This window comes from Apteryx rowi, unplaced genomic scaffold (genome assembly GCF_003343035.1).
Source record: "Apteryx rowi isolate R43461 unplaced genomic scaffold, aptRow1 scaffold_627, whole genome shotgun sequence".
NCBI lineage: Eukaryota > Metazoa > Chordata > Aves > Apterygiformes > Apterygidae > Apteryx > Apteryx rowi.
In genome coordinates, this window is record NW_020450902.1 from 33,904 (window position 1) to 58,730 (window position 24,827).

At 39.4% G+C, this 24,827-nt stretch overlaps 1 protein-coding gene across 1 annotated transcript in view; it reads left to right on the top strand.

Moving 5' to 3' along the window:
* Nucleotides 1-24,827, top strand: part of LOC112974807 (neurexin-3-beta-like) — a 173,972-nt gene that overhangs the window by 15,812 nt on the left and 133,333 nt on the right. Inside the window, exon 2 of the mRNA XM_026084155.1 lies at nucleotides 20,887-21,058. Coding sequence (XP_025939940.1) covers nucleotides 20,887-21,058 — 172 coding nt within the window. The remainder of the gene's footprint in view (nucleotides 1-20,886; nucleotides 21,059-24,827) is intronic.

Below are 24,827 nucleotides of genomic sequence, written 5' to 3' on the forward strand. Positions count from 1 at the left end.
AATGAAGTAAGGTTTGCAGGCCTCTAATTACCAGAAGCATCAAGTATATCCTCCTTAAAAGAAAAGGCAGAGGGGAATTGGAAGGTATATGTTACCTTCCAGTACTGTGATGGCTGTACTCTATAGCAAAATTATGCAATCTTTCATACATTATACTAGCAGTTCACCAACTTTGTTTTTTTTAACAATTAAGTCCATTATATACACTATATGCGGAGTGTTTTTAGGATCAACACAGTTTGTATTTTATTCTAAGAAAAATATATATTAACAATTTGTATGTCTTTCAATAGATATCAAAGCACTTTGCAACTATTTGGATTAAGCTGCACAACATTTCCATGAGATGGTAGTATGTGATTACTCCTAGTGTACAAGTAGGGAAAAGCCAGGCCTGGTACCATACATTTTTCGCCTTCTGGATCCTAATGTAGTATCTTTGTATGAGTTGTGCACTGGAGATGGTTAAATTTTCTTTCCTTTCTGGGTTAACATTTTCAGGAGCAGAGCTAATGGGCCACCCGTGTGATTAGGTTATGGCTCTAGCCATTTAAAAGCAGCAGGGGAATCATTTGAACTTAAGCTGATGGCATTCGCAGTGTGCGTGCCCCTCAGCAGCAGTGCTCTGTGGCGCAGGGAGGCTCAAGTAGCTTCTCCAGCTCTGAACTGGGGCTCTTATCCCAGCCCTCTGACACCCTTCAAGGTAAAACAGAGTTTCCTTTCTGCCTCCTCTGTGTAATGTCCATATCCCTACAGTACTCCAAGAGGTATGATCTGTTCTCTTGACAGAGATGCAGGAGTGGAAAAAGTGGAAACTGAATTAAGGGAGAACTGAATGGCAAACATTAACCAAAGACCGAGTGAAAACTGAGCAAGAACGTGAAGATTTAGATCATCATGTAGAGTGATTTACACTCAAATTGCATTCTGCTCTGTGCTGTGATAGGCAAACAAGTAGAACATGTTTGRGATGTGCCAGCTTCTTAATCCCCAGAGTCTACCTGATAAATATGCAATAGTAGGTTAGAACATGCAAAGAAATCTCCAGTTTTCCCTTGTGCCATAGTTTTCCTTTTGGTATTCAAGCATAAAGGGACTCAAATACTTAACAACRAAGATACTCAATTACCATCCCTATGCTCCAGGCATCTGTGCTGACTACTCTTAAAATTCTTCAGCTTAAAACTGTAAAGGTCAGGGCCTGGGGTGTATCACAGATTTCCTGGCTTGTCCTCAGGGAAGAGTTGTGCCATGCAGGAACCATGAGATGGTGGAAAAGGGCCCTTGGATCAGGGGTATGACTACTTTGCTGCTGGGACTTAAGTCTGGAAGTAATGTCACATGAGTAGACACAGTAATGTGGCCACAGTTAAACTGAATGTTTTTCCTCTTATGTAATAAATGAGAAGTTGGGTATTCTGCCAGTCCATTTGCTGGCTTTTGAGAATTTCAGGTCTTTAGAGGCCTTCAGAAGGCTAGGTGACTCTTGCACTGGTTTAGCTAATATTCCCAGTATGTCAAAGCTAAACTGTGAATTGGTAGCAGTGACTGGTCACATCTTGCCTCTTGGTTCCTGAGCAATTAGAGAAGCGTTGGCAAAATGAATCCTGTGTCTTCCCTCTGTTTCTCCACGCTATTTTCCCACAGACCTCTTTGAATGCTCRAGGCTGGACATGCTCTTTTCCAGCCTGGAATCAAGACCTGCAAAGAGCCAGTTGTGTGTATGTGACTTCTGTTGTTGCTCTCAGACGGTTGGTGGTTGGTTGGTTGTTTGGCCTGGAGAGCCAAATCGCTCTGGGGCAAAATAAACTGTCTCCATGTATGGTTTGCAACTAATTGTGGAACAGAAGAAGCCTGGAGCACTGTGAATGTTGTCCCACTACTGATTAGTAAAGGGTTCTAATATACCCCTTGCATCAACAGAAGGGACAGTGGAATCAGTGAAAGATCCTGACTTCCTTCCGTAGCTTTTATGTAAATAGCAGCTGAAGTATCAATAGTGTCAAACATTGTTTCTTTGTGGCCACTGAAACTTTCTGACCCCTTAAAGTTTATCTGTCTAGGAAACTAACTGAACTATAGCATCCACCTGGCTCCAAAAACACATGATGGATGTAAAGTAGAAATAGCTTTTTAGTGAGATTTTTCTGGTCAGACCGCACTTACCACACTAATTCCTGTGAAATGTATCAAAGAAGGTAGAAGTGAAGGGGTGGCCTTGAAAATGTAATATTACATGACTAACAATGTATGTCAAAGGGGTTTCTGTTTAATTTTAGAGATGAGAAAAAGCAGAAGTTCTAGTGCTATGATAAAAAGCACTGAATAGGCAGATCAGATTGGACAAGAGATTCCTGTTTTTTTGATATTTATTTTTCCATCCTTTCCACCTGAAAAGACCTTGTTTGTGAGACCTACTATGTTTATCACAGGAAGCAACAATAAATGGATAAAGACAGCCAGGATAATGATTGATCTTTGAAATGGCTCATTTTGTTAACGAAATTGTAGGTTGTGCTGTGGACAAAGACAGCTGGCAGGCAGTGTTGCCCAAGCACCAACCCTCACAGAAAGTGAAATGTGTGCTTGCCTTTCATTAATGCACACAGTATCATTATCACCATTGCCATCACAACAAATGCGATGATTATATGTGTCCTGAGAACAGCTGCAGGCAGAATGGGTGGACTGAGCAGTGACATAAGCTACCCTGCTATCAGGAACTAGTGGGCCTGCAAACAGATCTGTGAACCTTTTCAGGAAGAGGTCAGACAGTTTCTTGGATGAGGTTTGCAGTTGTCTAGACTTGTCCCATTCAGAGACCTCTGAGCAGTCTTTCACCATTTAATAAAAACGTTGTTCTACTTCAAAGAGGGAGAAATTGAGGCAAAAATGCTGTAATGCTTCCTGCAAGTTGCACAGCAAGTCCCTTCCAGCATAAGGATTTAGGACCAAGATCATCTGAGCCGCAGCTCTGCAATTCATCTATTAAACCATGATGCCCTTCACAAAAACAGATGACATGCTGTTTTGCAGTCACTGAGGCAACACTTCTCCCACTGTCCCCCTTTTTCTAGTAAGTAGAAGGCAGTGATGTGCTACCAGTGTTTTCAGGAATGGATCCAATGAAAATGTTCCCTTAAGCTGTAATAAATCCAGTGAGCAAGAGAGATGTGATGCTTGTAGAAAGAGAGGATGAGGGAAACTGTTTACCTGTCTTACTGTTAACATGTTTCTCTAATAACTATGAAGGAAATGGTAATTCTTTTCAATGCATTTTGGCCGGACCTAATTTCTAAAAATGAGGCTAAGCATTTACTGCTTATGAAAACAGCACTCTAACCCTTGATGAAAGCTTGTAAGTGCCCCTATATTCATAATGCTAACTTTGAACATGGAAATATTATCAGGCTCTTCCAGAAGGGTGTTTTTGGGCCAGTAACTTCTACCAGGAAGAGCCAACACAAGAAGAGGAAGCAGCTCTTGTGTGGACTATTATAACAGTTTCTTCCTAAGTGCTATCAATTCATAGTATGCTCTGAAGCACAAGAGTCTAGTATTCATGTTTTCTTAAAAAGAAAATTGCATCCTTAGATATTTTCATTATCTGTATGAATGTTAATTTGTAATGCAATGGTCTCAATAATATCTTCTAGCAAGTAGGTGCCTGGAGTATAACTCTGTTGTATTTAAAAAGTAAATTGATGTCTTAGTTTCATTAGTTGTCACTTAATCAGAAAAGGTGAATTAAAGTATTTGACCTAACCTTCTCAGTTTTGTATGTTATTTTATTTATTCCTCATTTTCTTTCCCATTTTAAGGTTTTTTCAGGTTGAAGTATTTTAATTTTTCTCAGCCTTTTCTACTATGAAAGTCTCTGTGTAGCTCTACTCATTGAAGCTTCTAATGCAGATTTAGGTAATTCCCTTGAAACTGTAGAATTAGATTACATGATAGCAATGTTGTATCATGTCAAAATTTGGTTAAACATAACTGTTTGTGATCCTTGTCTGTGCCACATAAATTATTAACATATCTAACTTTTCCCTTTATCATGCTGGAAGAACATCCGGTGTTAATTCTCTAATAGTCAACAGAAAGGGATCTTGCAGAACTGCCATTCTGCCTCTCCAAAAAGGAGATTCACCAGTATTTCTGCAGAAGTTTCACCTGTACTGTGCATTAGGCTATGCTAACATGACTATGAGATTGGATGAGCGCTGGTAGATCTATTAGTTGTGCTTGGAACTGTAGGTGCTGAGCACTTCCAAACCAGGGCTCCCATGCACAGAGCCTGCTCAGCTGATGGGTCTGAACCTGCGAGTACAGGGATGACAGTTCAGGCCAGCTGAAATGTTCCTTCTGTCATGTGCCATGTTGACCTGTTTGGATATCTTTTCCTTGCCATTTAACAATAGAATTAATGAGGTAAATAATACTCAGCCTCACAGCTTAGCTATTACCTTAATTAAAAAGAAGATACTTAACAGGACTTCATAAAGGTCAGCAGGCCCGAATGTAACCAACTGTAACTTTGAAATATGATTTAAAACATATAATTCAGCACTCATGAAAGTTGCTGATTTAACAACCCAGGAGACGCGGTTCTGATCACAAGCTCTGTACCTTTAGTGGCATGAGTTGTTCTCTGCTCTCTTTTTGAGGTATCTCGGACACCCAGTAGAGGCACTGATCTGTGCTAGCAGTAGCATTTTGGCATATGTTGTTGATGCCTTCATGGGTCTGCCTTCTCCTTTATTTCCCCCATTTTTCCTTTTCATAGTCTTATGAGAGGCTATTCAGGAAGGAGAAATTCAGCTCATTGTTCCAGCCCTAGTGTACAAGACAAAAAGCACTACTTTGTGCTGTAATTTATTCTGTGTAAAGCCCCAAAAGACAAAGTAAAAACATACACAAATGGAACTGCAGAATGTTTTTGCCAAAATTRATTGTCACAGCAAGAAGACCCATAGTCAAAACAGGGAGATGTTCTGAGACTGTCAGTGGTCAGGACCTGATATTGTGGTTTACATCAGTTCTGGAAAGTGGCAAATCCAGATATACTGGGACTATTTCAGTTGGAGAGAATAGTTCATATTTTTGCCAGTGAAGACTGGAAGTCTTTGATTTGTGTTCAGTTAGCAACTGTGGCAGGGTTAAGTGCAGGTTCCATTTTTGTGTCAATACAATGATAGAAAGGTGGCTTTTGCAAATAAACCACAGGTAGATTTGAGAAAATAATGCAGCATACCCAAGCCTTAACTGTTAACAGGGTTAAGATGACTCAGAGGATCAATTCAAAACAACAGTTTTCAAGACAGATGTGTTCCCAGATAAACGCCACTGCAGTCGAATGAGTGGTGCTGCGATTAAACAATGCCCTTCCTTTCTAGTTAGCAGCTGAGCTCAGTCCACGCAGGTAATGAAAGAAAATCACAGTTCTTTTGTAATTGTTTAGTAGTCTCTAGTAAATGAGTTAGCATCAGCCCAATTTATAATGTTTGGAAAACTGCAAATCCTCAAAAAACAGCCTGTTTAGTATGTGCAGTCTCTAATTTGGAGCTCTTTACTAGCCATCTGTCCTGAAAGGCTGGAAAGAGAATAGGTTGTGGACTTTGAATCCCACTCCTTTTCTTACAAGTCCTCCCAGGAGGGGTTTGTTGATTAGTCAGGATAGCATGTAGGGAGTTTTCATTTTGCTGTCTGTTGCATGCGCTTTGTGCCTAAAAAAAAAAAGGGGGGGGGGTGGAGGCATGGGAGATTCTCTGCAATCTATCTTGCATGTCTGCAAAATTATGCAGAAAATGGGGGCTCAGGAGGTACTTAGCACAGCTCCCTCTCTATCACTTTTATCCAGATCAAGACAACTGCTGGCTTTTTAATTCCCTCATCAAATCTTTCTTTTCCTTCTTGAATGCAGCCATTGCCATTAACCTCTCACAAAAACAGTAAAGCCTATTTTGTGCTTCCTTGAAACCACCTGCCCGGTTTTACAAACACAGTAAGAAATGCAGCCCTGAGAGGGTGGGGAAGCATGTGGGTGATGCGCTTCCAATACCACCTTGAAGAGTGCAGAGCCTCAAAGCTATAACACAGGTTATCCCTACATGCAGGCTGACATTATGTGTATTGCCTAGAGCTTCTTTCACTTATGTTATGTAATGAATTCTCCTCCAGTACAAGAGTGTGAGTGGTTTGGTGGATAGCATAAGCCTCTTCATATCACTTGTTTCCAAAATCTGTATCTGTTTTTTGAAAGTCTTCAATGGTTGATACTGTACTGAGGTACAAAGCAATTTGAGGAGAATGGTATTTATTCAGAGGGGTAGTGAAATTCCACAGAGATGAACAGAAAAAATGCAGAAAGCAGATGCAGTCTATTTCATTGCATTTTTTCTTTTTCTGGTTTCTTTTTGCTGCTCTAATATGGGGAAAACTAGAACACAAGATAGCTACAAAGACAGGAAATCTATGCTAGTGTTCCTTAGTTTCTTTCTGTGTTGCACTCCTGTATCTGTACACATACTATCTGTTTTGGTTTTTTGGTACAACTTGCTTTATATTGTAGCCTGAGAAGGCTGTGTCACTAGCTTTGCACACTGATCTGCAAAATAATGTTTAGGCTCTTAAAGATATGTATTGTCTTCAGGCGCATTTCATTTACAAAAGCCAGTGCTCTAAAAGTTAATGGATAGGTTTGAACTGTTCATGTAATTTTCAATGTATTTATGTTTAAATTGGTTTAAATTGGCAGTTTTAAAGTTTCTAGTGAGCTGATTGATAGTTGCCCATTATGAAGTTCTTGAAAGCCAGAGTCTTCTATATGTTATACAGAACTAGCAGAGACACTGACAGGATGTGGCTGCTGACTCTTTATGCTATATCATGCATGGCTGTAGGCAGACCCATCAATAAGGTTGAGAAGCAGGTCATATTTAATGATCTATTCAATATTTGCTTATCAACAAGAAGGTCAGTTAAAACCAACTTCTCCTCTTTTGACTTAAACACTCATAAAAAGTTTCACTAAGAGACTGATGAAATCATTCTGATCAAGTAGGGCTCTGAGATTTGCCCAGACTCTAGAGAAACCCTTCTTCTAGTGCACTTTAAGGTGCAATTTGGGTTTTTTCAGGTAAAGAAGATTAAAGCCTCCAAGATAAATGAAACAGAGAATCTAGTAAGAGGAGAAGCAAGTCTAAACTCCAATATGACAAGAAGGAGAACCATGTGAGAAGAAAGGATATCCTGGATTAGTGTTAAAGCCATTCAGGAGAAAGGAAAAAATGTCAATAAACTGTAATCACACAGGAACCTAGATCACAGCTTGTGTAGGAGCTTAAGACCATGTTTGTAGTGGCAGCAGATGCAGGGTGACCCTCTGATGTGTGGGGTATCCTGTTATTCTCCAAGGCTTTGGATGCCRTATTCCCATGTGCCTTTCCATTGAAGCGGTAATGGGAGTGTTGATCCCAAGGACAGTCTTGGTCTCCATCACCTTATGCTTCTGTACATCATAGTAACCAGTTTCCAAATTACCMCTTTTTAAAAAACGTAGTCATCCAGACTGCAGTAAGGTTTTCAAGGAACAGAGTATTTGTGGTGTTTTATATGACTTCCACCCAGGTGGCCTGACTCACCAGCTGCTGCCTGGATGCAACCAACAGCATAGTTTTTGGCTTTAGGCCCTTTCCAGCTAAGGCTTCCTGGTTTCTTCTTTACAGGCAGAGATGAAAGGCAAGCAGTAGGGATGGAGGGAGGATCCTAAAGATCTGGGTAAGGTGTAGAGGTTCAGAAACTAAAGTGGTGGTCTACAGTCCAGTCTGTCAGGTTGGCTTGCTACACACCATGCTGTTTTGATTTTTTTTTTCTTTTATCAGTAGTCTGCTGTATCTGCCTACCAAGCCCAAACTCCCATACCGTGTGCTGCTGGTCCTGTCCTCCATTTGCATGAAGAATGGAAAGCTGGCCACAGATATCCATCACCCTTATCTTGCCTTCAGGTTTATATTTCACACAATCAACCTGTTACAATTTAATTGACTCATCAGCTAGTCAGGTGGATAGATTGCTTAGGAAGGATAGCTGGGGAGTAGGGCTTTGGTCGTATCATTGAGAAAAAAATGAGATAAGGCACATGCTACTTTTATTTCTGTAAACTAACTTGCAGCTCTTTAAAATTTGGTTTCTAAAGACTGTATGATATCTTATGTTGAACATATGGTACTGAGCCAAATCTTTCTTCAGATCTGGGTCCTTTGTAGGGTTTTTGCCTGAATACAAATTTCAGGATTTGACCTATTTATTTCAACAACATGCTGACAAAATAATGAATGAGGATGGGAACTCTCTTGTTGTACTTGGATAGTATTTACCAAGTGTTGCCAATTTGCAGTGCTGGACAAAGGCAAGAAAAGTTCCACTTCCAGCATGTAAGCTCAAACAGTATAATCTAAATCACAACACTCCTGTAGCTCTRAAAGCCTTTGGATATTTCAGCTTACTTGTAAAAACTCTGTCCTAATCAAAGAATGGACATCTGTGGTCTGTTTCCATCTGGCCGACTATGAAGTTGTTTTATGACCTTAATGTCTGTCTGGGTAAACCACCCCAGTCTGTCATGCTCTCCCATCAATTGGCCAGCTGATTTGACCATTTTGGCTATTGCTGCCACAAGAATCCCTCCACTTCCTTCTCCTCTGTTTTTATCAAATATGAGCTGTCTTACTCATACACCATGAGATATAGGGAAAATGGTTTGATTCACAGAAGCTGGCATCCTACTCCTCTCTCTTCTTTACACCAGTGCTCCTAATCATAGATCTAGAAATTTATGAATAGAGGGTTATCTGTAAAGATAGTTCTTTGTCTCTTCCTGCAGGCCTTAGGAATCATAGCATCTTCCCCTAGAAGCTAATGTGAATGAGTGATTGACCAAACAGAAAGGGAAGCTGAGTAAAGAAATATAGCTTCAGGCTTAATTCCCTTATGTTTCCCACTGATTTCAGAATGGAGGAGAATCCAGAGGAGCCTCATCATCTAAGGGAAGCTGGGATCCTAATAAGATTAGGCTGTCAGCAATCCTAAGCAAGCAGTTTCCTTTCACGTATTGGATGTCCTGTCCCATCTCATGTTAACTTTTGCCTAGAAGTACAGAAGAGAAAAAATCAGAAAAAGAAACACAAGTTGAAATTGTGGCATTAATATCCTCTCTATTCTCTACTCCTTCTGCCCCTCTTATGCTAAAGAATTAATCCTGGAAGTACTTCAGCCTTCTATACAACATCCCTTTCCAATAATTAAGTTTCAATTTGACGTTAGGAGCTCTGATCTATCCTACATAAAACAAATTTGGCAAGGGTATCTGGCTGATACCTTATTGCCAAGCAGCTTACAGTAAGTAAATTCCACAGCACACAAAACATATACAAATAAGTAAGTTTTAACTTTTCCCAGAGGCCCATCCTGGCCTTGATTAAGAAAAATTCCTATCCTGCCTCTATAGAAAAATTTAGCATGTATTTAAGGTGCTTTTTCCATCTAGGTTCAGAGGCTGCATATTGACTTTGAATGGGAAGATTAACAAAAAAAACGTCTGCCTTTAGGACTAGAGCAGCCAAGGGCCATCCAGGGGTAGAGGCGCTCAGTTTGAAGGGCTTAGAAATGGATACCACAATGCACTAGACACTGATAGCCCCCAACAGCAGATCATGAAGAGACACAAATTGAGCTAGACACAAAGGCTGTCAAGGAAAAAGGGTGGGTTCTGTGTAAATTTATTTAATAGCATGCCCTATGCATATGTAAAATGTGAATGTTTGAAGTGTTCTATGGCAGTGAAGTCCAGGTAGTGTAAATGAGTAGAGAACTGACCTAAGACCTAGAAGGCCTTTTAGCTATTTATTTTCTTTCTCTAGCTTCTCCTGCTTCCTGCAAAATTTTGGCAAGTCATTTCCCTTTGTCTCTGCTTTCTAACCTGCAAAATGGAGACAATACTGTTGGCCTCTCTKATGAGCTGTATGTTGAAAAGTGCTGTGTTTCTCTTTTCTCTTACCATCACTATCTGATATTTGACTGTTCCTTACCAAGTAGTGCTTTATGAGGAAGTTATTAAAATCTGCAGAGAAGTGCCTTAATTTGGGTAATTTCATTAGAAATATGAGCATAGGTTTCCTGTGCTGCAATGTTCATGTACTATTCATGTTCATGTACTATTCATGTTCATTATATTGCAATATGTATTTTCTACCCTTATTCAGAATCTTAGGAAAACTCTTGCAGTCAAATCGGAAGAGCCTTTTGTTGGAGTCCAGCCAGATCTCAAAAGCTACATTACACTTGCTTTACAAAAATACTGCAGTTTAAAAAAAGCAAACTTTGAAAACTATAGAAATAAACTGTTAGAGAATCCATGCTCTGTTTATGCTTTTGTATATTTATACTTTCCTTATTGTCTTGTCTGATTGGAGAGGCCTATCCAACTTTAGGTCAAGGCCCTCAGTTTGTCTGGTAAAGAAAACTTGCTGCTTTATTTGCAATACACTGTTGATGTTATATAAAGTTCATGAAATTTGTTACATAGATTTCAAAAGGAATGTAGACCCTGGATGCATTAAATTCTATTAGAATGCCATAAATAAACATACTGAAAAAGGCAATTATGTCTATCCTTAGTAATAGAATACCTTTGAACATGCCTTGTTATAACACTCTGAAACCCTACAATGCTGTTTATGGTTAAGGGTAGAATATAGTTTAAAAACAAACATACTCTAGGCAAAAACAAGTTCAGATTGACTARCTTTGTCAAAAGCCTTTTTACCCCTTGCAGTTCTGTATCTGCTATGCTTGGGTTAATTGGATGGTGACAAGTTGATATGTGTGATCACCTTTCCTGTCAGACAGCAAAGTGTCCTTTTTTTAATGCCATCTTCCTGACAAGCGCTCATTTTTCTATGGTTATGGGTTGAGACAGACAGCTCTGATTGCTCTTATGGAGCGTATGATGTATGTTGTGCCTTCAGCCCACAGACATCTCAAATTGTACTAACTTTCTTGATAAGGAAGCCTAGTAATTAAAGCACACAGTTTGTTCCATGCTGCCTGTAAGTATCAGATCTGTTATGTTGTGTTTTGTGCAACTGCCACTTTAGCTTTTGTCAGCGTAAATTGTTGGCAGCGTTACACAGTGGGTTAAACCTCCAGTGGAGACACTGTGAGATGGATGAAGATATTTTCTCCTGGAAGATCTCTTCTTCTGAGCAGGTTGCTTGTTCTTGTCCCCTTCCAAAATCTGACTTGCTACTGCAGTCTTTTCCTTATTGAGTGGATGTGACGTTTTTAGTAGATGGTGGCATTTTTGTCTGAGGAGTGAGTTACACAGCAGTACTAACAAACAGAAATATAAAGGCCTGCTTTTAATCAGCTGATTTGGGTACTGAGGGAGAAGGGTAGCAGCCTGGGGATGCTTTAAGCTTAAATGCAACACAGGGTATGGTTTGTCTCAGTCCTTTAGAAAAATGGAAGCTAACTTCAGCAGTCAGAACTGTTGCTGTTCCTGCCGTAGTCCAGAATCATGTCTAAAAGGTACCATTTCACAATGTTTTCCAGGTTGTGGTGTTAATATTTTGTGAAGTCAAAGCCTTTAATCCCAATTATAGTTAGAGCTCATACAGGGCAGGTTTTCATGAGGCATATTGTAAGCTGGGAAAAGAAATTATCCATGTAAACAGTGTATTTGCTAATGAACCAGTGGACAAGTATCACTTTCTTGATTCATTTTGCATTCTGTTTGCTTAAGAAATGCCCCCTTTTCAGTGTACTACTAATTTCTATTACGATCTTCACTTGCATTTTGATATCCCTGCAAGAGAGGAATTAACACTCTGGTGGCTGGAGCTTCCCTAGCTGTTTAACAATAATTGTTTTCCACAAATTGTGTCACCTAAGCACATCTGAATGTATTTTGTGTTACCTCTTACCATCTGGCCACTGACTGGCAGTGTACTGATCCTTTCTAAGGTCACAGGAAGAAAAGATTTAATTGGAGAAATAGTCTTAGGTGTTGAATGATACAGAAGCAAGTCTCCCTCCAAAAGCTCTTGAATATCCCTGGTTATTAGGCTTTGCTCGGCAGGTGTCAGATTTAAGTAAGAACAAGTGGATGTGCCATAGTATTCCATAGACTTTGTGAAAGTAAGTTTTTGGGGGAGCTTAGTACAAGCCCTGGTCACAGTAATGATGATACCATAGAGCATGATACRCTGCTTGATATTAATGATTTGTATTACAACAATATCTGGAGGCCCTACTGGATACCAGGGCTCCGCCATGGCAGATCATATACAAATCTATGGTAAGCCCGTGGCTTCGTAGGCTAAATAGGCAAAATGGAGGGAAAGAAGCAGAAGTGGCTTGTTCAAGGTCATAGAGCAGCAGTAAAAGCAGAACAGGAATTTGTTCTTTCAGCCWTGTGCTCTGACTAGACTAGATTATGTCTCTGTGAGTGAGTTAACATTTGAAAGGTCTCAAAAGGCATTAACAGTGTCAACCAACAAGTAGCATGGAAACTTTTGGTGCCAAATTAAGTGTAATTCTGTTGTCATTGTGTATTTATTTTACCTAAAAGTTTACAGTGGTACATAAAGCTCTTACCAGATGTGGGGGTTCTGGGCYGGAAAAACGCAGCTTCTGTAGCTCATTCATGCACCTCTTTGGCTGAAATATCTCATGTGTGATATAGCGTCTAGCTGATCACTCCAGGTCCTCATAGAGTTGTCACACAAGTGAGCTTCTTGTCCATTTTTTGGCTTGACTTTAAGACAGGTTTATCTATGAAATAAACTTTTATTAGATAACAGACAAACATTGAAAGAGAGAAAGACGTAAGGAGAGTGGGAGGGAGAAGATAAAAGTAAAATGAGTTTGATGCAGGAACAGTCCTTTCACATATCACTGGTAACTTAGTATTTCTTTGATGTTGTAAGTGTTTGGTCAAAAAACTTTTCAAGAACAGAAAAAAAAAAAAAGATATACTTAAGTATTGGTATATTTCTGTGCTACAGTCTTATGCAGGATGGGTCATAAAAAAAAGTATTGTCTAATACTGTTTGGCCTGCATGAACAAATTGCCAAATGGTAAATAACGAAGGGCAGTCTGGATAGCTTGGTAAGCTCCGTACAAGGAAATTGTGTACATTTTACTCCAGCCAAATAATGCCATGCATCTCAAAACAAAGAGTAAAGATCATCTTTCAATATGGGGGACACTCCCAGAAAGCACACCTGAGTAAGGCTGTTGGTCATGGTGAATAAGCCTCTAAATGTGAACTCCCATGGTAAGATTATGCCCAAAAGATAAAAGGTAATCTTTGAGCATATATACAAAGCGGTTGTTTAATTTTTGTAAATCAATGTTAAAAATTCCTGGTGTCTAAATTTCAAGAAAAGCCTTAGTAAACTGAAGGGTTTCAGGAGCCACAAGAAGATCAAATGAAGGACTCAAAAACCAGCTTTTAAGTGAAAAGCTCGGAGATCTGAGTTGCTTTTCCTTATGCTCTGAAAGGCTGGGAGAAGAGTTTACAGCAATAGAAACATGACATTTGAACCTTTAAGAAGTCCTCTGGTCAAGCCCTTTTCTTGCACTGAGACAGAACTCAATATGCCAATATACAGGAAGAACCTTCAAGGAAATTTTGACTTGATCACGGTCATACAGGGCATTTATAGAAATATGATACTTCATGGCTTTTCAATATAGGATATAAAAGATGCAAAAAAATGTAGCAATCTTTATTTAAGRACCTGCTGAGCAGGAAGTTATAGCCACATAGTTGTAACCAGTGGCTCATGATAGACTTTTCTCCTATGAATTTGTCTGTTCATTGAATGTATCGTAGGCATCCCAAATATCCTGTGATGGCGAGTTGCACAGTTCAGTTATGTACTGTCTCAAAAAGTACTTTTTTGCTTAAATTTACTACCAAATGATTTTATTACATATTCATAGCTCTTTGAGTAATAAAAAAACAAGGCTAAGTGTTCCTGATTCCATCTTCTTAATGCTTTTTATGCTTTTATGTATTTGTGTTGTACTTTTTTTGTACCTGTTCTATTTCTTCTGTTTCTTTTCTGAGAACCTGTACAAAGCAGTGCATTGTACTGAAGAATTAAAGTCAAAGGTGCTCCATTGACTTGTAACAGGGATTTTCCTTTTGTACACTGTTCCTTTTCTTTATAATTCTTGACATTCTGCTTGCCTTTTTGACCGTGTTCAACACTGGGCCAATCTCATCAGAGAAATAGCTGCAAYGATGCTGAGGTTTCTTTCCTCAGCTGTAAATGTTCAAATCACGAATGAGTGTTGTTCTAAAATATATCCTCTAGTTCAACAAAGAATCAATTCAGACAAGGTATATAGCCTCGTATAACATTATAGAGCAGACTAGATTATCACAGTTGTCCTTTTTAACCGTATAAGTTATGTATTTGTGAGAATTGCTCCTTTTAAAAACCATGGCCCCAAAGGGTAATAATTTCTATTTATTTTGTCCTGTATGTCTATCCTGCTCTCTGATAAATGGTTATGTAACTAGGATTTAGTGGATTTGGTTCAGCACCTTAAAGAATTAATAACAAGCAGTATATAGGAAAAGATGACCTACTGCTCCTTGTAATATCCCACCAAAAAAAAATAAAAAAAGGCCAAAATTAGCTGACCTATATACTTCCTCCCATCTTAAAACCATTTTCTGTTGTTTCAACACAACTATAAAGTGTTGGAAACTCTGGTCAAAAAGCTTCTAAGTCAAATGAACTTCAGTATCTGTCATTTCTTTGACAACTTTTGCTGCTTTTGTTGTTTATTTAATTTACCAGACTGGCTGTACTGGCTATCGACTGTGGCTTCCCAGCCATCATTATTTGGATAAAGGAAGAGTTCAGCCATTAAACTCTCCTTTTACCTAACTGTAGGATTTTGTATATTTTGAATTCTGATTTCAGTCTTATCTCCAAGTGGTATTACAAATGGCAATATTTGTGGCCAGAGTGCAGTATAAATAAATATCTTATATTTGGTACTGAATGCAGCTTCTAATATCTGCCCTTAAATCCAGTTATGTACCTGTGCTGGAAAAGTCTGTCCAACGGTTCATGTAGTTCTAGCTGCAGCTCAGAAGGGTCCTCTAAGCATAAGACAAAAAAGATCTTTCTCTGTTTCTGTTTAGAGTGAAAGTTCCCATTAAAATCATGTGACGTTGTAGTAATTAGTGTGTGTATCCTCTGTGGAATACCCGTCTATACCTCCAGTTCTACTGTATACTTCACTACAGTTAGCGTTTTTGTGCAAAGTCCCCCAAACCACAAAAAGTGATCTGCCAGCTGGGCTAAAATCCAGCATGGAGTCTGAGGCAAAACCAAACCAAAATCCCAAACAACAAAAAGAACCCTCAAAGGAAATCAAGTAAAGAAAGACTTAATAAATAAATAAATAAAGTGGAAAAAATTCCAAAGAGGGAGAAATAAAAGGTCAGTCTTTTTTTAAAATACAGACCTCTGGTCTGAGGAGCCTAAGAAGAAAGAAACCATTCTAGGAACAGCAGTGTTTGAGGTTATAAGAAAACAAAGCAATTTTCCTGAACTTGGAGGGTAGCAGAGTTGAAGTGTGTGCACATGGTGTGTGCAGGGAAAAAAAAAAGAAAAAAGTTAACAAAGCCTTCCTACAGGGAGAAATGGCTTGTTGTATTACTAAAAGAGCTTGCATCACATTGAAATGAGAGCAGCAAAATCAGCAGTGATCTTCAGGAAGCAGTAACTAGGGATATTGTCTGCCAGGTTTTAGCTGATGTCTAGTCATGCTGGAACCAGCAAAGGCAGGAGGAGGAGGCAGTCTGCACAGTTGTGACTGCTGACAAATGATATAGTAAAATGAGTGTGAGGAAACAGTTATCCAGGGATTCTAATAAGATTTTAGTTATGTTTTAGATATACTTTTTTCTTCTGCATTTGTTTTCAGAAAAAGAAGCAAACCAAAACTACTGGGATAAACTCTGCTTCCACTTGCATCAGTAAGAATCCTGAGTTAGTTCAACAGAGTTACTGTTGATTCACCTTGATGCAGCTGAGTGTAGGATTTGTCCTGTTGCCTGGGGTTGTCCCTCCTGATTTTTGACATGAAGTGCTTTCTGTACACAGGGAACAGCTGTATGCTTTTAGTTTGGGTGATTTGAATGTTAGATTAAGGAAAAGAAGTCCCAAAGGTAAAGCTCTTTAGAGAGCACACAGTGCTGGTGGCTGTTCATGTGTRTGTCTTCTCTAACATAGTCCAGCTGCTCATCTTACAAAATCACTGCCACCTCTATTTGACTTTCTTTCCTCCCTGTCTGCTGCAGGAAGACAGATGCATACAAAATGTAAAGGCAGAGTACAGAGAAAATAAAGACCTGGCAATTATGTAGCAACATGTGTCACATACGGATAGGCTCTAGTCCTTTGGAGAGGGGARCATATTTGTGGAAATGTTAGACCTGGGAAATATTCCAGAGGACTCTTCAGAGGCAGGGAATAGGTTTGGGAGGTGGAAAGGGRTTGATGGTAGAAGCTGACAAAACCTTAGGACCTGTCCCTCTTGCATTGCAGCTTCCCTCAGTGATGGGAGGGATGGGAGCAGCTAGTAGGCTACAACAGACCTGCTAAAAGGTTAGAACATCAGTGCCAAATGGTTAGGATTTCACAGTCTGCATCTCAAACGAGTGCATCRTGGAGCTGCTGTATAATATGCTCTGGACCATAAGGATGATGCATAACAATTATATAATTATAATTAGCAAGCATAATTATTTACCTAATGTCTTAGAGACATCGTGGCAGAAGTTCATCTCCAGAAGGGCTATGAGTGAGGAGAGGGTAATGTGGCTTTTGAGGGTAGCATTTCAGGGGACAAGTAAAGAGAAGATAAATTCTTGAGGAACTTCAAAAATCCTGTTTGGTTCAGTAATGAAGAAGGGGAGAAGTAAAATATAGATTTAATGTTGTGTTCACTTCATTATTTATAAATAAAATAGTTCTCAGTTTTCCATGATGTGGTGCCAGCACTTGGTGTCACTTGGAAGTTTCAAGGAGGTTAGTCAAGGCCAGCAGCTGACCTTTGCATGGAAGGTGGCTGGAGCAGCCCAGTGAATACTGATGCAGAGAGGAAAAAATGTGGACAGTCTCCTAAAATTTTTGGAGTGTGTATCTTGTGCACTCTGTGTGGCTGTGTATTCAGCTTTCCTTTTGCTTTATRGTTAGGTGTGGGTTTTTTTTCCCCTCCCCTAATTACAAAATAAGCATTACAGATAGTGGCTTAGAAGTAAATCTTTCTTTGTCTCAGAATTTGCTGGTCTAGTTAATATCTGTGTTTGCAACGTGAAAAGAAAATCTACTAACTGAGTGTTTGGTGAAGGGAATGGAAGAGGTCACATCCATCATGAATAAGCATTAAATTTCAACAGTAAAGCTTGTCTTTCAAATTTAGGAGGAAGGAAAGTCTTTGTAAAAGCTGCTTTTAATGAAGTGTTGTAGTGCAGGAAACTGTGGAAATGAAGAGATCTTGAAAATAAATCCTGGATTTGACTCTAGTGTCCACAGTCACTGTTCTTTGCTTTAGTTTTCTTTTCCTGTTTTACTTTAGGCTTTTTTTTTTTTTCTGACAGAAATGTGTAAACTAGTTATTGCTTTTTTTCATAGTCTGGTACCCTAGAGATATAAAGTATTATAAATAAACTATATCTCAAAGTCTGTATGTGGAGTCTGGCTTCAATAGCCCTGCTTTCAGAAAATTGTGCTATATTGTGTTTTATCCTGCTAATTGGAACAGAGCCATTTTCACGACAAGCTACTACTCAATCCAAATAAGAGTATCAAAGTCTAGTACAAAGTTGTGCTTCTGCAAAACTCTTCTTACAGAGTCATTGAGAGTTCTGCCTGAGGAAGGACTGAACAGAGCTGGAGTAGGGCTTCAGTCAGGCCCTGGCTTATTTTCACACATATTTTTGCATTTCTCGGTTGCAACAAAGTGTTTCGCTGCTTTGAGAAGAGCTGTGTGTCCTTGGCTCTGGGAGGGGGTGGCAGTCTGCGTAGGATGGGGAGGGCACCTGTTTGCTTGTTCCCCTTCTTTCTACAGCAGAGTGGAGGCCCACGGGCTATTCACAGTCCTCCTCTTCCAGGATCTTATCTCTGTCCCAGTTTGCCCTCTTATCCATGAGTTACCACTGGCCCTTTAAATAGGGTTTTTTCTTCAAGCCTGGGGAAAAGGAATGGTAAAGGGCACTGTCTCCTTTTCCTCGAAAGGAAGATCAGAAATGTTTTCTCCTTCTGCAGGGGAGATTAGCAAAACTTCCCACCAWCCTTTTCCCCACCTGCAAATTTTTGTCAGTGCCGCATTAAGCCTGTAGGGCTCAAAGGTATGCAGCTTTCTCTCCTCTGAGTACTTCTTAATCCCTTCTTCCTCTGTGGCGGTCGAGAATCTGTTTCACTAGGCAAGACATAGTTCTTCATCTCACCTGCTTACGCTACACCTGCACCAAGGTGGACTCTTCTCAGAGCTGTCACTGTGCTAGTTTGCAAAAGGAGATTGATGCTTTGAGGGTGATTGAAAAGAAGCATGAGAGGTTGGTTGCCTGGGAGGTTGATTGTAAGACAGCACCTTGAAAAGCCACCTGGAGTCAGTAACCAGATTACCTGGTCAATAAGCATTCTTTGAGTCTTGCTATATAGGAAAAAATAATTACTTGTTCTTTGCTAATTACTATGCAGATAAAGATAATTACATGGTTGCCAGCAAAAGATTCACTAAYACAGCATTGCCAGATTACTTCTTCTGTCAAGAAAATGGCAAAGCTGTGCCAGCAAAAGTTTTATGTGAAATAGATCTCTGTTCAATGAAAACTCCTTTGTTTTGGGGGTAGCATTAGAAAAGAAAGGTTGATTATTTTCAAATGATATCTGAATTCATGTGTCTGCTGGGAGCAGCAACCACTTATCCAGTGTTACAGAGAAAAGGAGTTATTGATATTTTGCAGCATAATAATGTGAATGTATATGAGACTGTTGCTATCCAGCGTATGTTTAGCAGAGTCTAAAATTTACCATTATAAGGAKAGAGAAATAATTCTAGTTACAATGCTAAATTTGAAGTAGTTGAAACACAGTCCAGTTTTCTTTATGAGCTCTCCAACTCCAGGACTCTTTGTTTTCCTCTCGAGCTAGTAACAGTGGTCATGACATGAAAAATGTTGCAGAAGAATAAGAAGGATAGTATTAGGGGAAAAAAGACTTTCAAAAATAGAGATGTTTAAGATATGAGGGACTTGGGAAAAGGAACACTTGATAAGTATTTGGTATGAGGAAGCTTGGAAATAGAAAGTAAAGCAGGAATCAAGGAAGGGTCTCTGTGAGAGACTGGAAGACATGGGAGTATTAAAGAAAAGGCTTGTTGACAGTGGCAGACATGAGTAAATCCGGGAGAGGAATCTGAGATGACCCTCAGGTACCAGAGAGAGGTTTTCTTCTTGTTGCTGAGAGTTGCTGAAGTGAATGTAGTGAAGTCCAAGTAACAGCCCTGGAAGATGATGCCCTCTCTGTCCACCAAGCAGACATGTAAGGTAATAGCAACAATGAAACTACCTCCTGCCCCCTTTGGTATGCATCAGTTCTGTCTTGAAGGRGCAATATGTGGATATGAGACAACCATTCAGTCTCTGTTGTTTTTCATCCTTGATTTCTCTGTTGAAACTGTTAACAAGGCCAGTGCTGATTTTATAGGATGGATGACTAGCAAATGTCCTGTTTTCCTACATGACACATTTTAGTTCAGCCTATCTGCACCAGATTTGAGTCTGTGCAGTATGCCTACTATGGCTTCATAAACCTTGATACTAGCATACTGTACCTTTTCTTGTTGAGGACTTGAAGATGCATTYTAGTTAATTGTGATTAACATGTATTGAATAGGTGCCCTTTAAATCAGCATTAATAAATGTGGATGTCTAACCTGAATATACTTTGAATATGTATTTTGCAAGCTTTTTACAAGTCATTTTTACAATTTTACAAGTCATTGAATTCGGCCATTGCTTGGATAGAAAACTGTATGGGAGGAGGAGCAGGAAGAACTGTGGCTGGTATAACTGGCTTTGCCTGCTCTTCCCTTTCTGTCAGTAACTGGTGGAACATTTAGGGAAAACGCTATAGGGGTCTGCTTAGTGGTGTGGCATTGCTTGGGGTGAGATGTGGAAAAGTAAGAGACTGCAGCTACTCCTGTTCTTCAGAAGTCTGATGTGCTTTCCATTTGGTTTAGGAGCAGTTAGCTTCCTTCAAGTGGCCAAATCAAAGCTGGACAATTAGATTTTTGCTTCCTTCTAACTCTTTCGTTCTTCTGAGTTCGCCTTGCTGGAACGCATAGTTATTTGTTTTGAGGTGGGGGCTGTCTGTTTGGTTCTGGTTTTTTGCTTGTGAAACAGTTGTTTGGACACAGCCTGCCTGTGGCTGCCTTTCAGCTGGCAGTTAACAAGTGACTACTGATCAGTAGAGTTGTTTCCCAAATAATTATTTATCCCAATCTCCTTGGTTTTATAGCTTGATTTCTCAGTTGTCCTCTGTGATGTTTTGAGGAAGCAAATGAGTCACTGTGCTCAGGTGGTTGCTGTAAAGAAGAGTGCAAAAAACAATATTTGCATTGAAGCAGAGCCAATGAAATGCATCCTGACACAACACAAAAATGATGCTTCGGTGTATTCTTGAGTGCCATCTACCAGCACAAATACCCACTAGAGATTTATAGGCCAAGAGCATTCTCCTAAGAGGCAACATTTTACAAGCGGTTGTTTCTTGTTTCTTTCATTTCAGGAACAAGGCAAGATTGGTGTAGTCTTCAATATTGGCACAGTGGACATCTCTATTAAAGAGGAAAGCACTCCTGTAAATGATGGCAAATACCACGTGGTGCGCTTTACCAGGAATGGTGGCAATGCCACACTTCAGGTCGACAGCTGGCCAGTGAATGAACATTACCCAACAGGTATGTGCTTTTTTCTCTTTATTTTTATCTATCCATATCATCAAAATAAGGTTTAACAACAACTAATCCATAAAACACTGAGTACTATATAAATCTTTGTTGATTCATCTCAACAGTAAATTGACCTGCCTAGTAGTGCATCATCTGTCTGTTGAAAAACACAGTAATGGATCCAGTATCTCCTTTATATAGGAACAGTAGAGCATGCAGACTGTGTGATATGACGCACATAAATCCTACTATGTCAGAGGTCTCTAAGTGAATCCTGCTTCTGCAGAGAGTCACAGAGTTACACAACAACAAACTTAGTTTTGCTACTTGTGATATTTTTTAACTACTTAGGTGAGCAAAGTTTTGAACAGTCCTTATGAAAAGGAAAGGTGGCTCTAGCCATCCTCAAGATGCAGCCTATATACATACAGACTTGAAGTATGAGGAATGTGGCAGATTGTTGCAAGCATTTGAATGGACCTTGTGTTTGCCTCATAATTTTTCATCACCTGAATTTCATTCTCTTTTAGGTTTGCAGGTATAAAGCTTGACACAAAATCCGGCTAAAAGCCATCAACTGTTAGTTGACTGTAGGCCAAAACACAGTGGAGCAGTTCAGTTTCTCTTTGGAAATCATAACCCAAAGTCCACCAGGGATAGTGAACAAGTGGCTCTTGTATCACTGCCTCATGTGTTATCCCACAATTGGCAAGTCACAACCACATGATCTTAATATGTCACTATTTTAGAAGGTCAAACTCATTCCAAGTGAAAAAGAGATTTCTGTATGTGGTGCTGACAGTGCATAAGATAGCTGAGGCTTGGTAATGTGGATGGTTACTCAAGGCAGGAGGAGGACAAGGAGAGTATTCCAAAGATAACTACATTCTTCATCTTCACATTTCATTGTCAAGATCAAACCATGATGATCTTGTTGGTCCCCAGTATTAAGGCTGTGCAGCTCCCAGTTCTTCCTTCCTAGGTTACATGTATCTGACCTGTGATAGAGGAAGGAAGAATTCTCTCATAAACATGAGGCAATTTGCTAATTTTGTAGGAGTTTCCCATGAGCTGCTTATCCTCAGATTATGAGAAATATCCACTGTTACACTTGATTGTTTTCCTCAGACACTAATAAATTACATCTTAGGGGCTAATTTCATCACTTCTACCCAGTCAGAAAGTGCCCAAGAAAGTTCTTCATGGGAGCAGTCTGTCCTATGGTGCTCTCTACCTCATATATGGCATGGCATTCTGTCAATGTTTTGGTGCTGTATGTGCAAAAGAGTACATTTTAATAATTATCATTATTTCTGTGAAGTAATTGCTTTCTAAGAAAGCAATGACAGACAAGCTGAATTAGATTTAGCTCTGCTGTCCATTGGCTGGAGAGGGTAGGATGACTAGGGGAGGCCTAAACTGAGTATTTTATTCTGCTCCTTGCATCAACCATTTTGTGGTAAAATACCTCTGATTCAGTTGGCAGCCAATTATAGTCAGTAAAAACCCCATGAATAAATCTCCTTCTTGCATTACTTACTGTAGTAAGTCCCAGGTGTAAAGAAACAAAATATTCAGCTCGTTGCTTTAGAGTTTTTTTTAAAAGGAAAAATAAATCTCACTCAGAGAATACATCAGTACCCTCTGCTTCTGTCTTGGCTAAAGACATTCCCGTGTTTTCAGTAGAAGATGTATGGTTTTAAAGAATCACCATTAATCTTACATTCTGAGCTGGTACTGAGAATATGCAGTTGTACCCCAAGGGAAAAGGACATGTTTATATTCCAGACACCTTTTCCTTTCCAAACATGTATTTCAGTTTCTGGCTATTTGTAGATGTGGTTTCAGCTTGTCCCTGTAAAAATAAGGCTAATGGGATCACACTTTGTGTGTGTGCGCTTGCGTCTCCCTAATTCTTTCCAGTCACTTTCAAGCCTCCTAGCAGTTTTTAGCCAAATTTGTTGGAGGGGGCCACAGTCTAAAAAAATAAATATCCAACATGGTTAGTGAAAATAACCGATGGAGAAGTGTGGTGTTCCAGACCTCCCAGAGGAAGGGACTGTGTCTTGATCTCAATTCATGTTAAATACTGAAATATCCATATAGCAAAGAGGTAGTACAAATGTCTCAACTTTGGGAAAAGCTTCAATGAGGGAAGCCAATAACTACAGAAAAACAAGCCTTTTTAGTTCTATTGTCTGGAAAACCAGTGGTTTAAAAGAAGACCAAACAGGAGCTTTTGAAATGAATAATTCTGTTGTCTTTCACTGTATGCCACGGACCAAGTATGCACTAGTGTTTCTTGTACAGGGTACAAGGCCAAGCTAGTGTTCAGCAGAGTTTCAGCTTTGGAACAAGCCTTGTGGTTGGGTTTTATGGGGTATAATTGTCCCAGAACAATCTAGCTTGTTTGGGATGGAGACTGCTAAAACAGCAATTCATATCAAACTTGTGTAAAAATAGCCAAGGAATCCTGTATTTTACCTGTAGCGTCACTTCATTTCAGGAAAAGGCAGTTGCTCATAATATTTAAAAACAACATATCAGCATATTCATAGCACCTGTTTGTGCATGCTATATTGTCTATAATATAAACAATTTCACATGTACTTAATTTCYTGCACAGTACTGCAGCCTAATGTTTGCAATTCTGACAAAATAGCTGAAGTATGGTGTTCATCATCACATGTGATGCAATCTTCAGGCAGAAGGGCTGCATTCTGAATGGCATTTCCATGCTCTCTCTTGAGTTTTATTAGCTGTTGAAGGATTATACATCAAACTCATACAAACTTGCACAATTTAAAGTACAAATAAAACTGCAACGTTCATTAAACGAGCAAAGAGAAAGAATATTGGCTTTCCTTAAAACAAAGTCTTCAGTCTAGTTGAAATTAAACGAAACAAGCCCAATGGGATTGAAAGACTCCAAAGATGTATTTTTGCAACTTCATATAAAAGATGAGGAAGTGGAAGGAAAACAGAAAAGCAGCAAACCTACAATTCAGGCACTGACATTTTGTTTTTTATAACATCCAATTACATCTCAGTCACTTGCAACATGGGCTTTATGCTTTCTTATGAGGAAAAGGGTTAGAGGTAAACTGTAAAGGAGGGAATTAACTTGAAGCTAAGGTTGGCTGAATTTTGGGATGGGAATAATCCCGGTCATTAGAGATGATCTCTCACTGTTTGTACCATTCCAACCCTGCTAAAGTTTCTTACTGAACAATAGGACTCCAAACAGTGGCCCAGTGCAGAGATTTGAGACAAAGATCCTGAGAAATGGGAAACAGCAAATAGCRGTATGAGTGGACTGGGGCAGCTATCAGCCATGCAGCTGTCATGACTCAGTTCAGCCAAAACCATTGAGCCATTTACAATCAGTATTGCATTAGTTTTGCCCTTTCTCCTCTCTTTTAAGTTTACAACAGGGAGATGGGCTTTACCCATAGACTCTATCGATAGCCAGCTGCTTGATGCTTAATTCATGAAGTAGATCATCATAATTTATTTCTCAGGGTATGTACCTTTTGATAGCAAAAACATGAATTTCTATGCCCTGAAGTGCAGTTTTCCATGACTGCCTCCTTTCTGTTCTCTCATGTGTCTGCACCTTTTGGTGTATACTCCCAATAACAGACTGTACTTGGTCACTGTTACTTTCTTGCTTTTTTTCTTGTTTCTGAGAGATTTCTCTAAATTAATCTTTTTAGTGATGAATAAGGAGTCATTTTGGACCAAGAATGGGCAAGATAGGAAAGCTAGTTCAGGTAGA